This window comes from Perca fluviatilis, chromosome 9 (assembly GCF_010015445.1).
Source record: "Perca fluviatilis chromosome 9, GENO_Pfluv_1.0, whole genome shotgun sequence".
NCBI classification, from domain to species: domain Eukaryota; kingdom Metazoa; phylum Chordata; class Actinopteri; order Perciformes; family Percidae; genus Perca; species Perca fluviatilis.
In genome coordinates, this window is record NC_053120.1 from 41182934 (window position 1) to 41196248 (window position 13315).

General features: G+C 42.4%; 1 protein-coding gene across 1 annotated transcript; it reads right to left on the bottom strand.

The window, feature by feature from the left end:
* Positions 1-377: 377 nt before the first annotated feature.
* On the bottom strand, positions 378-9615 carry amotl2a (angiomotin like 2a). Its single transcript, XM_039810853.1, is given in 11 exon segments — positions 378-2214; positions 2473-2652; positions 2971-3131; positions 3225-3326; positions 3434-3624; positions 4161-4456; positions 6390-6482; positions 6580-6724; positions 7248-7398; positions 7891-8685; positions 9418-9615. Coding segments are annotated over 10 exon segments (2127 nt in total). The 5' UTR covers positions 8613-8685; positions 9418-9615; the 3' UTR covers positions 378-2128.
* Between the last annotated feature and the right edge of the window lie 3700 nt (positions 9616-13315).

Consider the following 13315-nt stretch of genomic DNA (forward strand, 5'->3'; position numbering starts at 1 on the left):
TCTGAAGTTATAAAAATCCACTCTGCCTTAAATTCTGAATACTGTGGCATATGTTCCAATAGATCCCTAAAATGTCAGCAGTAAAGCAACAAACCTTTTTTATCTTGCTGTAAGGCCAAAATATTCTGAAATTTAAGAAATGAAACAATATGCAACTGTATGTTATTGTTGTTGTGTTTTAGCACATCACTTCATTTATCTTATTGATCAAGATGGACCATAGCTGAAGGTTGGTAGTGAAAAAAACAAACAGTGATTGTCTTAATAGGGGCCTTTAAATATTACATGTATCGGATAAGTCAGTGTTTCAGTAAGGTTTGTGTAATCAATCCACTGCATACTGTATTAAACCAGTGCAACACACCAAAACAGAACACTTTTTATCAGACATATATTAGGAGTTTTAATCTATTATAGTGAAATGTTAAGGCATACATACAAATGTTTCCTTTACAAATGTTCACAGCAACATCAAAACGGATCAACCAGCTGAAGCAAGGCACCTTAAACAGGACCTTTTGTATTTGTCATCGGTTATAACTTAAACGTAGAGTACATCTTTGGCACCAGAAGAAAAAAATTACATAAATGAAAAAAAAATACAATATATATTAACATATGTCACTTCAAATAGCCATTCATGTAAACGCATTCCAAAAAAAGTGAAGTAGGCATTAACTCAAACTGACACACTGCATTGACCAGCAAACGCATTTTGAGAGGAAATATGATGAAAAAGCTTGAAGGGGAATACCAATCAAATGTGAGAATTCACAAGCAAGTTGTGGGATTTCAAACACTACTGCTGTTGATGATGTTGTCAAGGTGGAACCTGACAATGCAGGAATTCAAAACTGAAGCATAATATATTATCTTAGGGGTATTCCCCTCTAAAGGAGTAGAACAAATCGGAGTTGTGCACATTCCAGTTAAATACAACACACAGTCCTGGAAAACAGGAGTCTACATTCAGCAGTGTTCAGTAATCCTACACTATGCAGGGAGAAATAAATAGAAGATTCCATGTTAAGGACATAGTCCACTCAGAAATGTGAGATACTTAAGCAGTGGAGAAAACACAGCTGAATATAACACAGTGATGGGGACAACAAATAGAGTAGCAAATGCAGGCCAATTATAGTTGACCATTTCTATGCCCGTGGTAGAACCAGCTACCACGACTAAGAAATAACCTGCTCCAGAAAGAGAATCATGTGGAGAATGTGTGCCGTTTTAACAAGGGCGAGGGGTCAGACTTTAGATAGCCTTTTTCTTTAACGGGAGCATTCCCTCAGCGAGGGAATGTGAGAAGATTAGCTCCAGCGTGTCAGCGGAGGGGAGCGAAATGCTGGACCGTCGCCATCTGAGGCCCCGAACATTAACCCGGGATCTGGAAAATTGGACCCCCCATGAAACACTGTCAATCCTCACAGGCTTTTTAAAGAGAGAAATGAGCAGACGTTCTGCAGGCTCTGCATTCAAAGTTTCTAAATCTTCTTCTGAGCTGGGAGCAGGGCCCCAAATGTATTTTAAAGAGAGGAGCAACTGTCGATTTATATTTGAGTCGTTCCGTTACACAGAATAATCCCCAAACATGGCATTAAAACAAAGAGAATGCTCAGATTATAAATTATAATTATTATATAAATTATCCCCATTACATTCAAAGGGCATGATAATAGGATTCATAAAGGAAATTTTAAATAAACCAAACAAAACCAAGAAGGAGGACATGCTTAATCCAGACAAAGTGAGTATAACTGTATATAATTTAAGTGGAGAAGAGCAAGGCGAGTAATCATTGTTCTACTCACCCCCCAAACATAAAAGTAACATCACAAAATGAGCAGCATTTATAAATATAAATACAATACATAAGTAAAAAAGTAACAAACACAACCAATGTATATGCACAACCAGCAGCCCTGTTCCTATCACAATGCAGAATACTGTCCAGGTACCTTGGAGGAAAATGTCAACGTTTGTGAACTGTCCATTAGAAGGAAAGCTCAGCTCTCCTCTCCAAACTGTGCCACATCTTGGACTCTGCATGTTGGTATAGGTGAACACCTCGGCCAAAAGACATCGCTGGCTGTCACTGTACAGTCATATCAGCTGTAGTGAGCCCTTAAATGAGGATTTCAACCACCTCTCCATCTGAGCTGTTGATGCTCTTGAATGTCTTGAGTGGCGCCTTTGGCTCCGCCGAGGGGTCTACAGTGAAGACAAAATTAGCAGATTAGAAAAACCACCTTGGTATGCTAAAGCAAATACAACTGCAATGCTGCCTAAGTAGCACAAGGACTTGTTTAAATTGAATTATATATAGTATAGTATTAGTATCAACAGTACATCCCTAGTCTGTACTAATCCAGGGTCTGGTTACACTTTAAATAGTGGTCAAACAGAACAGAGCAGTAGTTTGTGTGGTGGTGATTGGGTGTCAAATGCTTAACAAAAGAATAAACCCACCAGTGGTAGCTCTTGACATCATCTCAGACGTCTTCAGCGTTCCAGGCTCTGCTGTGAGCTCTTGCTCCTGCGGGACCTCGTCACTTTGGGTGCTGGAGTCTCGGCTCGGGGCCCGGGGCCCCACGCGGGGTCGGGGTTGCAGCGCAGCAGCACCTGTCTGGTCATCTGAGAGGCTCTTTCCTACAAATGCAGACAAAGAGAGGAGGCTGCTTAATTACCCGCTTGCATCCACATTCACACACTACTGAACAGCTACCCTGCGGAGTTCTTCCCATGACTATTCTGGATCGGGCTATTCTGGAGGGAGAGATGATATGCATTCCAGTTTTAAAACAATGTTGTCCATTTTAGGGACACGGAAGGGTCGTCTCCTACTTCATGCTTTTTTTTTTTTAGGAAGTGCACATTCTGTCTGGCGACACTGACCAGTCTGCCAGTTGTCGCTTAATAACATCTGTCATGTTGCATGAAGCATGGGGGCAACCATCTTGTACTCACCTTTAGACTCTGTGCTGCTGGCCACAGTGTTGATAGAGGGGACGGACCTGGCGAGACGAAGCCCCTGTCTCTCCAGCCTGCCCTGCTCCCATCTGGAGCGCTGCTGGATGACTTTGATCACAGCATCCTTCTCTAGGAGCTGAGCATGAAGTGCACGGATCCTAAAAACCATGGAAGACACCATTACATCACAAATCCAAACAAAAGAAGCAGGCATAGGCTAGTATGTAACAACGATGTGGAAAGTTGTATACCTGTTCTCCATCTCCTGATGTCTATGACTCGCCAAAGGCAGGTCTTCATTAAAACTGTTGTTTGGTGAATGTCGAGGTGAATGATTGATGATGGTTGTATCCCTGCAAAGTAAATAGAGGACTGTTAAAAAAAACATCCATCGACTTCAATGCATTTCTAATTAAAAGACGTTTTCCTCCTTGCTGTATTTCTCCATGTTGTGTCGTACCTCTGTGTGGCAGCAGTGGCAGCTGCATCCATTGCAAACTGCCTCATGGTGCTCTCCTCCAGGTACTTTTGCTCCCACTTGGTGATGTCTGCCTCCAGGGCCAGAATACGCTCCTCCTTCTCCCTGAGCAGCTGCTGGTGCAGCGTGGAGCTCAGTCCTGCAGCCATGGGATCAGCTGCCTGTCTCTGAGACTGAGATAATAGACAACCGTTGTTGAAATTAGGAAACAAAACCTTTTTGTTTTAAATGAACAGTTTGACATTTTGGAAAATAAGCTTAGTGGTTTTCTTGGCAAGAGTCAAGTGAGAACTATCTGTACACTAAACATGAGGCTACATAGGAGCAGCTGGTTAGCTAAGCTTAGTGTAAAGCTAACCTGGCTCTGTCCACAGACAAAAAAACTAGCACCTCAAAGTGTTTTTTATGGAATAAAACAAAGAAGATATGATGTGTAAATTTGTGACCATTTAGAGGGGCTGGCAGGATCATTTTTTCCCACTTTTGAACAAAACCATGCTGGCTGTTTCCCCAAGCTTTCAGCAATTAAGCTAAGCTAATCAACACCCAGCTCCAGCTTCATATTTAGCATAAAGACCTGAGAGTGGTATCAATATTCCAATTTAAATCTCGACCACAAAGCAGATAAGCATAGGTCCCAAAATGCTGAACTATTCCTTTAAGTTACAGACAAAAGAAACAAGTTGATGTGTGTACTTGTTTGCCTCACCTGTTGCGCCCGGAGGCTTTTCAGTTCCTGCTCCAGTCGCGTGCGCAGCCGTAGCTCCAGCGTCTCCCTCTTCTCGCACGCCGCCTGCAGCTGAGCCAGCGCGCTCTGCAGCCGCTCGACCTTCTCTACGTACGCTCTCTTCCTCTGCAGTTCTTCCTCCAGCTGCCGGTTGCGGGCCTGCGTCGAGGCCAGGGCCTGCTCAAGCAGTTCCCGTCTCCGTTGGCACTCCTCCCCGGAGACACGCAGGTGCTCGATCTGCCTCTCCAGGTGTTCACGCTCGCGCTGCTGCTCCTCATCTAAGACACAGGAAGGGGGAGGGGGGAAGAGGTTAATAAAAGATGGTAAAGAGTGTGATTGAGCACAGAGAACCGGTTCCAACTTGAAATTGTTTTATTGGAATCGTTTTCGTTACGAATCCGATTATCAGTTCCGATCATCCCGCAAGTTTTGGTTTCCGTAGCAGCCACCGTACGTCCAGGCGCTCGTAAAGCTGTAAATCACCACTGAATCAAAATGAAACTTTCCGGGGCGGCCTCTAGCTCACCCAGTAAGAGCGTCCCATGTAGGCTGAGTCCTTTGCAGCGGCCCGGATTCGAGTCCGACCTGCGGCCCTTTGCTGCGTGTCATCCCCAATCTCTCTCCCACCTTTCCTGTCTATCTACTGTCACTATCAAATAAATGGAAAATCCCCAAATAATAATCTTCTGTGAAATAAGCATGTGACCCGTTGCAACTCCACCTCTCAAAGAAATGGAATCAAGAAGATCCGGAATCGAAAGGAAAAATCTGAATTGGAATCAGAACTTTCAAAATCAAAACGATGCCAAACCCTTGTAAAGAGTGACATGATCCTGAAATGTATGAGGTTGGGGACTTATTATCCGATTGTCCTGGGACAGTAGCAGCCTCGTGGAAGAGGTCAAATGAATGCTAAAGAAGGGTATACTGTATATCAACACTCATTAAGTGGCTAGTGATGGGTCAGTCAAGCGGCTGCATAGGATGAATGGAACGTGAGCCAACAAGAGACACACAGCCATCAAGGCATGGGATTCAACGACAGACCATCTGTCACCAGGTCTTCTAAAATGAACATGAATCACAGAGCTGCAACCAGTTTGCTGTACGGTCAACTTACAATCAACAATAAAATAATCTCAATTACTAATTAAAAGCTCATCCATGTTTTACTAAAAAACGTTTAGAAAGAAAAAACAGTTTATCTGTTGTGCCACTTTTAAAAGAGGGTCGATTACACAACACGAGTGCATGCGTGTTGAGGGAATGCAGACTTTCTCTTATCCACTTACGCACACAGGCATAGCTTTGTACTGGGAAAAGCTCTGGAATGCTTCTAGGGAAGTGAAGTAAACAAGCAGCTCAAAACATAATTCAAGTGGTCCCTGTAACCCAAAACATAAACATGACACATCCCACTATTGTAATTGTATTTAGTATGTATTTTGGTTTTTTTTTTTTTTTTTTTTAATAATATAAAAAAAAAAAAAAAAAAAAAAAAAAATAATTTTTTTTTTTTTTGTTTTTAAATATAAAAATATATAAAAAAAAAAAAAAAAAAAAAAAAAAAAAAAAAAAAAAAAAAATATTAATATAATAAAAAAAAAAAAAAAAAAAAAATTTTTTTTAAAAAAAAATAAAAAAAATTTATTATATTTTAAAATTTTTTTGTAAAAAAAAAAAAAAATTTTTTTTGTTTTAAAAAAAAAAAATTTTCAAAAAAAAAAAAAAAAAATAAAGAAATATTCACAACTGGCCGATCATGATTAAACCGTGAGGTATGCCCTAACAAGTAGAGCGAGCTGGCCAGGGGTCATCTTGAGTTGGGCCTGGACGCCCTGGAGTCCCAGACTAATTAGTCAGAGGAAGTCAGCAGTGATGCAAAACTGAGCATGGGGGTCTAAAAAATTCCTGGAATCCAGGCCACATTTACTACAGCTATGAAAAACGGCTTCCGTCTAAGTGTCAACTCTTAACATTAGAGATGAGTTTGTGTCCCGACATGCCGGGCCACAGCTTTTAGAACTCCCCACCTCGGTGAAGGAGGAAACCAATCCCTGCCAAACGGAGTTCCTTTCATGGGTAAGGGCTTCACAGGGCAGTGGGATTTGTGAAGTCAGATACATCCTCAAGTCTTCCTAATCATTTCGGTCATGAGCCGTGCTATGAGAAGACATTGAGAATAAAAGACTGACACAGATAAAAACGTACTTTGCTCCAGCAGTTTAACGAAGACATGCTGCCTCTGGTCTGAACACTCGGCCTCCTTGGCCGCTCGCTGTTTGGTTGCTGAGTCAAGCTGATCTGTAGAGATTAACACACAAAACATGACAGTTACACACATTGGGTGACATTTAAAAGCAGGCTGTGCGTTACAAACAGATGAATGAGAAGCACATACCTCTCAGGTCTCTGTTAAAGTCATGCATCCTCTTAATCTCAGCCTCTAGTTTATTCCTCATGGTTTTCTCCAGGGTTTCCCTCTTGGCAGAGCCTTTCATCAGAGTCTCATAAGCTTCAGATATCCTCTGAATCTCCAACTCCAACTGGGAAGAAAATGTCAGAAGATGATCAGTCTCTTCATTGTCTGTACTGTGCACTTATGTTTCTGTTAATACCAATGAGTCCAATTAGTCATCTTTAACAAATGCTGCCCTTTTTTTTCCTGCTAACAGGCAAATGGCTTTTTAACACTTTGTGCAATGGAAAAGTGGGAATTAACATTCCTGAGTGAGCACTTGTGGGTCCCAGGTGTCAAGGCATTTATTTCCTTTCATGGCAATATGCCAGCATGTTTGAAAGACAAAGGGGGTGGGATGTGTTGTAAGCATTCCAGAGGCTGGAAGGAGGAGAAGACTACCAGCATCTAACTGGTAGAGCACATTGTTGAAAAGTCGGTGTCGCTGCTCCATGAAGTGAACCAACCACTGGGACCTCTCTCATGTGTCTTCCTTAACTGCCAGAAAACGTATCACCTTGACATGTACTGACAGGAGAAATATTATTTTACGATTTCCACACCCTCTATGAGCCAACGGCTGCGTTCATCGCACCACCTTCTCCTCTCACCTTCTGAAGCCTGGCGGCCTTCTCGACGTGGACCTCCAGCTCCTTCCTGAGCCGCTCATTCTCCCGCATCAACACGTCCGTCTGAGCAGAGTTATCGCTGGAGGCTGTGGGGATGCTGTTGTGAGCCACCTGGGACTGAGCAGACACATACCTGCCAAGGAGAGACATGAGTAATCCATTACAACACTGGTGAAAACCACAAGGCCTTGGAAATACTGAATGAAAGCAGTGTCTGAAGCCGTTTACATTTTATCTGATATTTAAATCATAAATCCATAGTGTCCTCTAGAGCTGCAAAGATTAATAGATTCATTGATTAGTTGACTATTAAATTAATTACCAACTATTTTGATAATCGAGTCATTTTTTAAAGAAAAAAAAAGTAATTTTTCTCTGATTCCAGCTTGTTAAATGTGAATATTTTCTAGTTTCTTCTCTCCTCTATGACAGTAAACTGAATATCTTTGAGTTGTGGACACAACAAGACATTTGAGGACGCCATCTTGGGCTTTGGGAAACACTGATCTACATTATTTTACCATACACTGACATTTTATAGACCAAACAACCAATCGATTAATCAAGAAACTAATTGACAGATTACTGGACAATAAAAATAGTGTCCTCTGTCTGTTGTGATTACCTGTGATGCTGTGAGTAGAGGGGGGGAGGAGGGTGTGTCTAGAGTGTCCGTGATCCTGGGTGGCGAGTAGCGTATGTACAAGTCTGTCAACGGCAAGCAGGATAGTCTGGGCGGCCCCCGCGCACACACACACGTGCACATGCATTTTTACTTGGTGCCACAGCATTTGTAATATTATTATAGAGCTGTGGGTAGCTGTGCGAGGAGCTCATAGCCAGACTGTCTCTAGGTCCGTTCCTCTCCAGGGAAAGCTGCATGAGTCGGTCACTGAGGGAGCGAGTATGCTCCCTTTTCAGATCCCACTGTCCCTCGCTGTGACTCCCAATTATGTCCATGTTGGGCCCTTCCTGCTCCTTCTGGGAGATCCGGTACTGGGAGTGGGCCTTTGCCTCCTCGTAGGTGGGAAGCTCTTCTCCATGGAGCTGGTACAAATGGCACACCTGGCTCTCAGAGTGCAGGCAGTCCCCCTGGTACTCCTGGCCTTGAGGCTCCTGTCGTGTTGACATCTGGATGAACTGGGACTCCTCCTGAGTCAGGCTCTCCACAGAGGAGCGAGGACTGCCTGTGCCCCCCCCGCCGCCGCTGCTGCTGCTGCTGCCTCCACGCAGGGCCTGCTGCTGGATAGCCAGAAGAGTGCGAGTGTCCGTCAGGTTCCCGTAGCGAAGCTGTTCTTGGATGAGCCGGTGCAGGACCGTTCCAGATGAGCCTTCGGCGGTTCTCATTTCAGTCCGTAGGGAATGAGTGTGGAAAAACAGCCTTGAGGTGGCAGTTTTGGGCACTTCACAAATCACAAATCTGAAGAAAAAAAGAAAAAATAATAATATTGATCAGATTTAGCATTTGTATCTCATCAGCTAAGTATTTTTTTAGGGTTCCTCCAACTCCATTGTCCATCACAATCATTTTTAATGGTAGTATTTCAGCTGGGAGCCACAAGAAGAAGCCAACATTCAAGTGCATGAGCTGGAAATACCCCTGCCAGTGATGTCAGTGCAGATCCAGTTTTATTGCCCACACACATAAAAGCATAACTTTCCCCAGCCAGACAGAAGTGTAATACTAATACAGTTACTATAAACATCCCAGACATCCCACAGACAACAAATAGACTGATTTCCCAAATTTGACATAAAATACAATGACGTAGGCACAAAACTATGAGTCTACAGGAAACCTGCTGTAGCATGTAACATGTCTAATCCAAAAAAAATGCATTGCGGGAATTCATGTAATAAAATCCTACTGAGAGGCTTTAAATCGAACACAAACTCAACTTTGTGAGATTTATTTATTACATTTTGAATGTTTGTATATCTTTAGAAATGAGGATCTAGTTCAGGAAAGAATAAATAAATATATGGGACTTTTCCACCAGGACTCCGCTTGAAACAAAACGTTTGAACTCCCATAATGAATCCTACCAGTCAATACAGCGCCATGCACCAAACCCGTGCCAATGGGACTTGTAGTTATCAGGCCGGAGATAAACGAGAGATAAACCCAGGGAAAACAAAACGTCAAACTTACCAAATTATAGTCTCATCACAAAGGAAAGAGTTAACGGTGGCGTAATCTCACAGAATTCTGCGCTAAATTCAACAAAGTCCACAATTTTCCGCGAGCTCCTTCCACTCCATCCGACGGGCAGCAGCAGACTGAGCCGAGCGCAGCCGAGAGCCGCACCGATAAATACTGAGGGCCGATTGTTCGCTGCGGCTGGAATGACTGGAATGTAAAGGCTCCAAGTCCCTGTGGGATCAAAAGCAGGGGGGGCAGTGGGAGGAGAAAGGGGGGAGGAGGAAGGGGGGAGCAAAAATTGGATTCAGAGCAGCAGCACAGTGTCTCAGCTGGCTGCTTGTATCATGTAAAAGAGCTGTGTTGATGTGTTTGTTATTCTGCTGCTCAGTGAAAGAAGACTCAAGTCCTCACACTTTTAGGAGCAACATAGGAATGTTATTGTGAGGCTGCAGGAGATTAAAAAAGAAAGAAAAAGAAAAGATCATGGAATGCAGTAAAACGTTACTAACTGCACTGTCATAAAGTTTTATTGAAATACAAATCTAAGACGTATGATAATGATTAAGGATTTATGTGTTTAAAAATAAATAAATACAAGAGCATGGGAAATGTTGTTTACACACTGTCAATCTCTCATTACAAAATGTAGTAAAATGATAACGGTTGCCACTAGCTCTTTCTCTCTTGTTATCAATTCATGTATTAATATATCTTTTAGTCTATAAAATGTCAGGAAATGCTCACCTCAAATTTCCAGAAGCCCTCGGTGATGTATTCAAACTCCTTGTTTTGTCAAAACAACAGTCCAAAACCCAGAGTCATTTGGGTTTTAATTGAGAAAAACAGCAAATTGTAAATTTAAAAAAATTGTTGGTGATCAATGTTCTGTAGATTGACTAATCCCATAATTGACTGATAATCAGCACTAACAATGATTAAAAAAAAGATGGGATATTGAACCGAGACCTCATTATAATTTGTGTTAATTAAAGCTGAATTGTATTGCATGGCGGATTTTACCTGCTTTACATGACTTAGACTACATAGATGTATTAGAACTACTACAGTTAGGCAGTGATGAAAAAAGTCCTTTCTTATAATTGAAACACAGATTAATCATTATTTCTCGAACAGCCCTTTGTTTGCATGTGCCTGGTAAATATTTAAGCCATGGCCCGTGCCAGTTAATTGCAGAGTGTGTGTCTGTGTGTGGACACGGAGGGAGAGGGGCGGGTGCCTGCCAGCTGTCCGTGGACTGAAATCCCCTTCCCCTCCTTTAATAAGAGCTCTGAGAGATGCATTGTTCTCCCCCAAAGAGCAGACATGACGGGGGCAGCCCTGCCATCTGCTGGTCTCCCCTCCACCACTAGCACCAGCTATACGCTTCATTCACACTCACACACACGTATGTAGATGGAGACCATGGGATCAGCTGGCAGTGGGGGTTAGGTGCCAGTATTGGCTAGTAATGTCATTGATTGCACACTTTTGAAAAGGATCATCCTAATGGTGGTGCAGGTCGTTGGGTGTAAACAAGTCTCCCCTTGTTCAGGCGGTGTAGTCCGTCAACAGAAAAACTGCAGGCTCCTTTATCTCAAACACTGACAGGCAAACGTACACCTGGTGATTTGCATGGCAGTTGAAGTCAACAGTTGCTAAAGAATGCTGATTACGTCAGCAACGGATAAGAATCTACTGGTTTTGCCATTTCATGATTCATCTGGGTCGACAAGATAAGAAAGAGGTTTACAACACCCCACATTGTGTTGTTGCACTATGTACCATTTTATCAGGATTTTATGATGTTCTGCAGTGGTTTTCCAGCCCCTTTTTGGTCTGAGGTACCCCCACAGCCCTGTCAGATGAACTTACATACCCCGTCATCGATTCCCAATATGTTCCAAATGTATAACACTTTACATATTATCTAAAAGTGGATATTGTTAATTTAAAGTGAATTGTCAATTAAGGTCGGTTTGGTCAGTGATCATACTAATACTAGCCTTCTAGGCCAGTGGTCAAGGACACCTAAACTGACACAAATTAGACCCGGAGCTCCATTTCATAACATTTTGTCCCAGCGTCATATCTGATAGGATTCTTCCTTTTAGAGGTTTTATTACAGAAAGTGGATGAAACCCATGACCACAATCATTATACATTTGGTCATTGTGGATGGAATCATAGTGAAACTTATTATTACCCTTTTTGCTGGGGACCCCTGGAGCTCCCTTAAGGTCCCCTCGGGGGTCCCTGGACCCCACTTTGTGAACCACTGTCTAAGGCTACTACTACTTGGAGTGAAGCTGAATGTTTAAACCATTTATCCATTAACGCTACTTAAACTTCTAGTTTTCACAAATTCTTACATAGCGGCAACATGTATTGTTCAGGTTATGTTAATATATGGATATATTCTTTTAATGAAATCACAATTTCTATTTTTTCAAATTAGTTGAGCTACACTCCAATCTTTCCACGTACCCCCTGGCAACTGCAGAAGTAGCCCCTGGGGTACTTATACCTCTGAAGGGGTAGTTTGACATTTTGGAAAACCCGCTCATTCAATTACTTGCCGAAAGTTCCAGAAGAAGCTCAAAACCCTCTCAAAACAGTCTTAGCTTAGCTTAGTCTAGCACAAATACTGGAAACGGCTCTGTCCAAAGATGAACGTAAAACCATGTACCAGCACCTCTAAAGTTCACATTCTGGATCTTGTTGGTTTATTTTGTGGTTTCAGGGGGTTAAGTTATTTCTTGACTGGGAGCAGTCACCTGCCAATTACGAGGTTGCCAGGCAACTAGCAAAGTCATAGCCCGAGACCAAGAAATAATTTGGCACATAAAACCCCTGTGAAACTACAACTTCAGTTTTTGTACAGATTAAACAAATGAGATATAACATGTTATTATCTCAACCTTTGCACAGAGCCTAGCTAGCTCTTTCCAGTCTAACCTGGTATTTTTTTTATTTAACCTTTATTTATCCAGGTAAGTCGATTGAGAACAAATTCTCATTTGCAACGACAACCTGTCACATTCACACAGTTCTACATTCATACCTGGAAGTTGCCCGGTACCACCCCAGTCTGATCTGCTGCCACTGAGCAGCTCCACTGGAGCGGTCGGAGGTTAAGGGCCTTGCTCAAGGGCACCTCAGTGGTGGTGATGAGGGAGGGACATGTGCTGCTCTTTCACTTTCCCCACCCAGATTTTATCCTGTCGGTCTGGGGATTGAAATGGCGACCTCCCGGTCTTTAACCTTTAGGCCACCACTGCCTTCATATTTAACAGATATAACAGTGGCATTCATCTTCTCATCTGACTCAAGAAGGTGAATAAGCGTATTTCCCTATTCCTTTTAAGATTTTATATAACTGAAGAAAAAATGTAGTTCATACAACTTATTTCTACTATGAAACTATACAGAAGTATCAGCAACAATGGGCCACATTCACCACACGTCAGCCCTAACGTCATGCAGTCCAGTTCAGTGGACCTCACATAGTATCTCTGTTGAACGGTGTCATCTCCAGCTACACAGAGAACACCATGACGCACACATTTTATTTGCACCGTGGAAAAATGTGCCGTCAGTACATAGTTTGTGTATGGTATGGATGACTGGTAGGTTGACTGGAAAATATACAAACTGATGCACAGGGTGTAATTTGTGTATAATTTCTGATACAGCATATAGATATGTCCTGTTAATGGGAAAATACAGCACAGACACGCAAAATAAATCGGTGCTGGTACAAGTCGACATTATTCTTTCCCACTCAATGTGAACCACACCAGTTTTTTCGTCAAATACCTGAAAGTGTGACTGTGTGATTCCATTCCCTGGAAATGTGATTCATTTTAGTGAGAACCAGCATCATATTGTTCAAGTCTGTTCATCACAC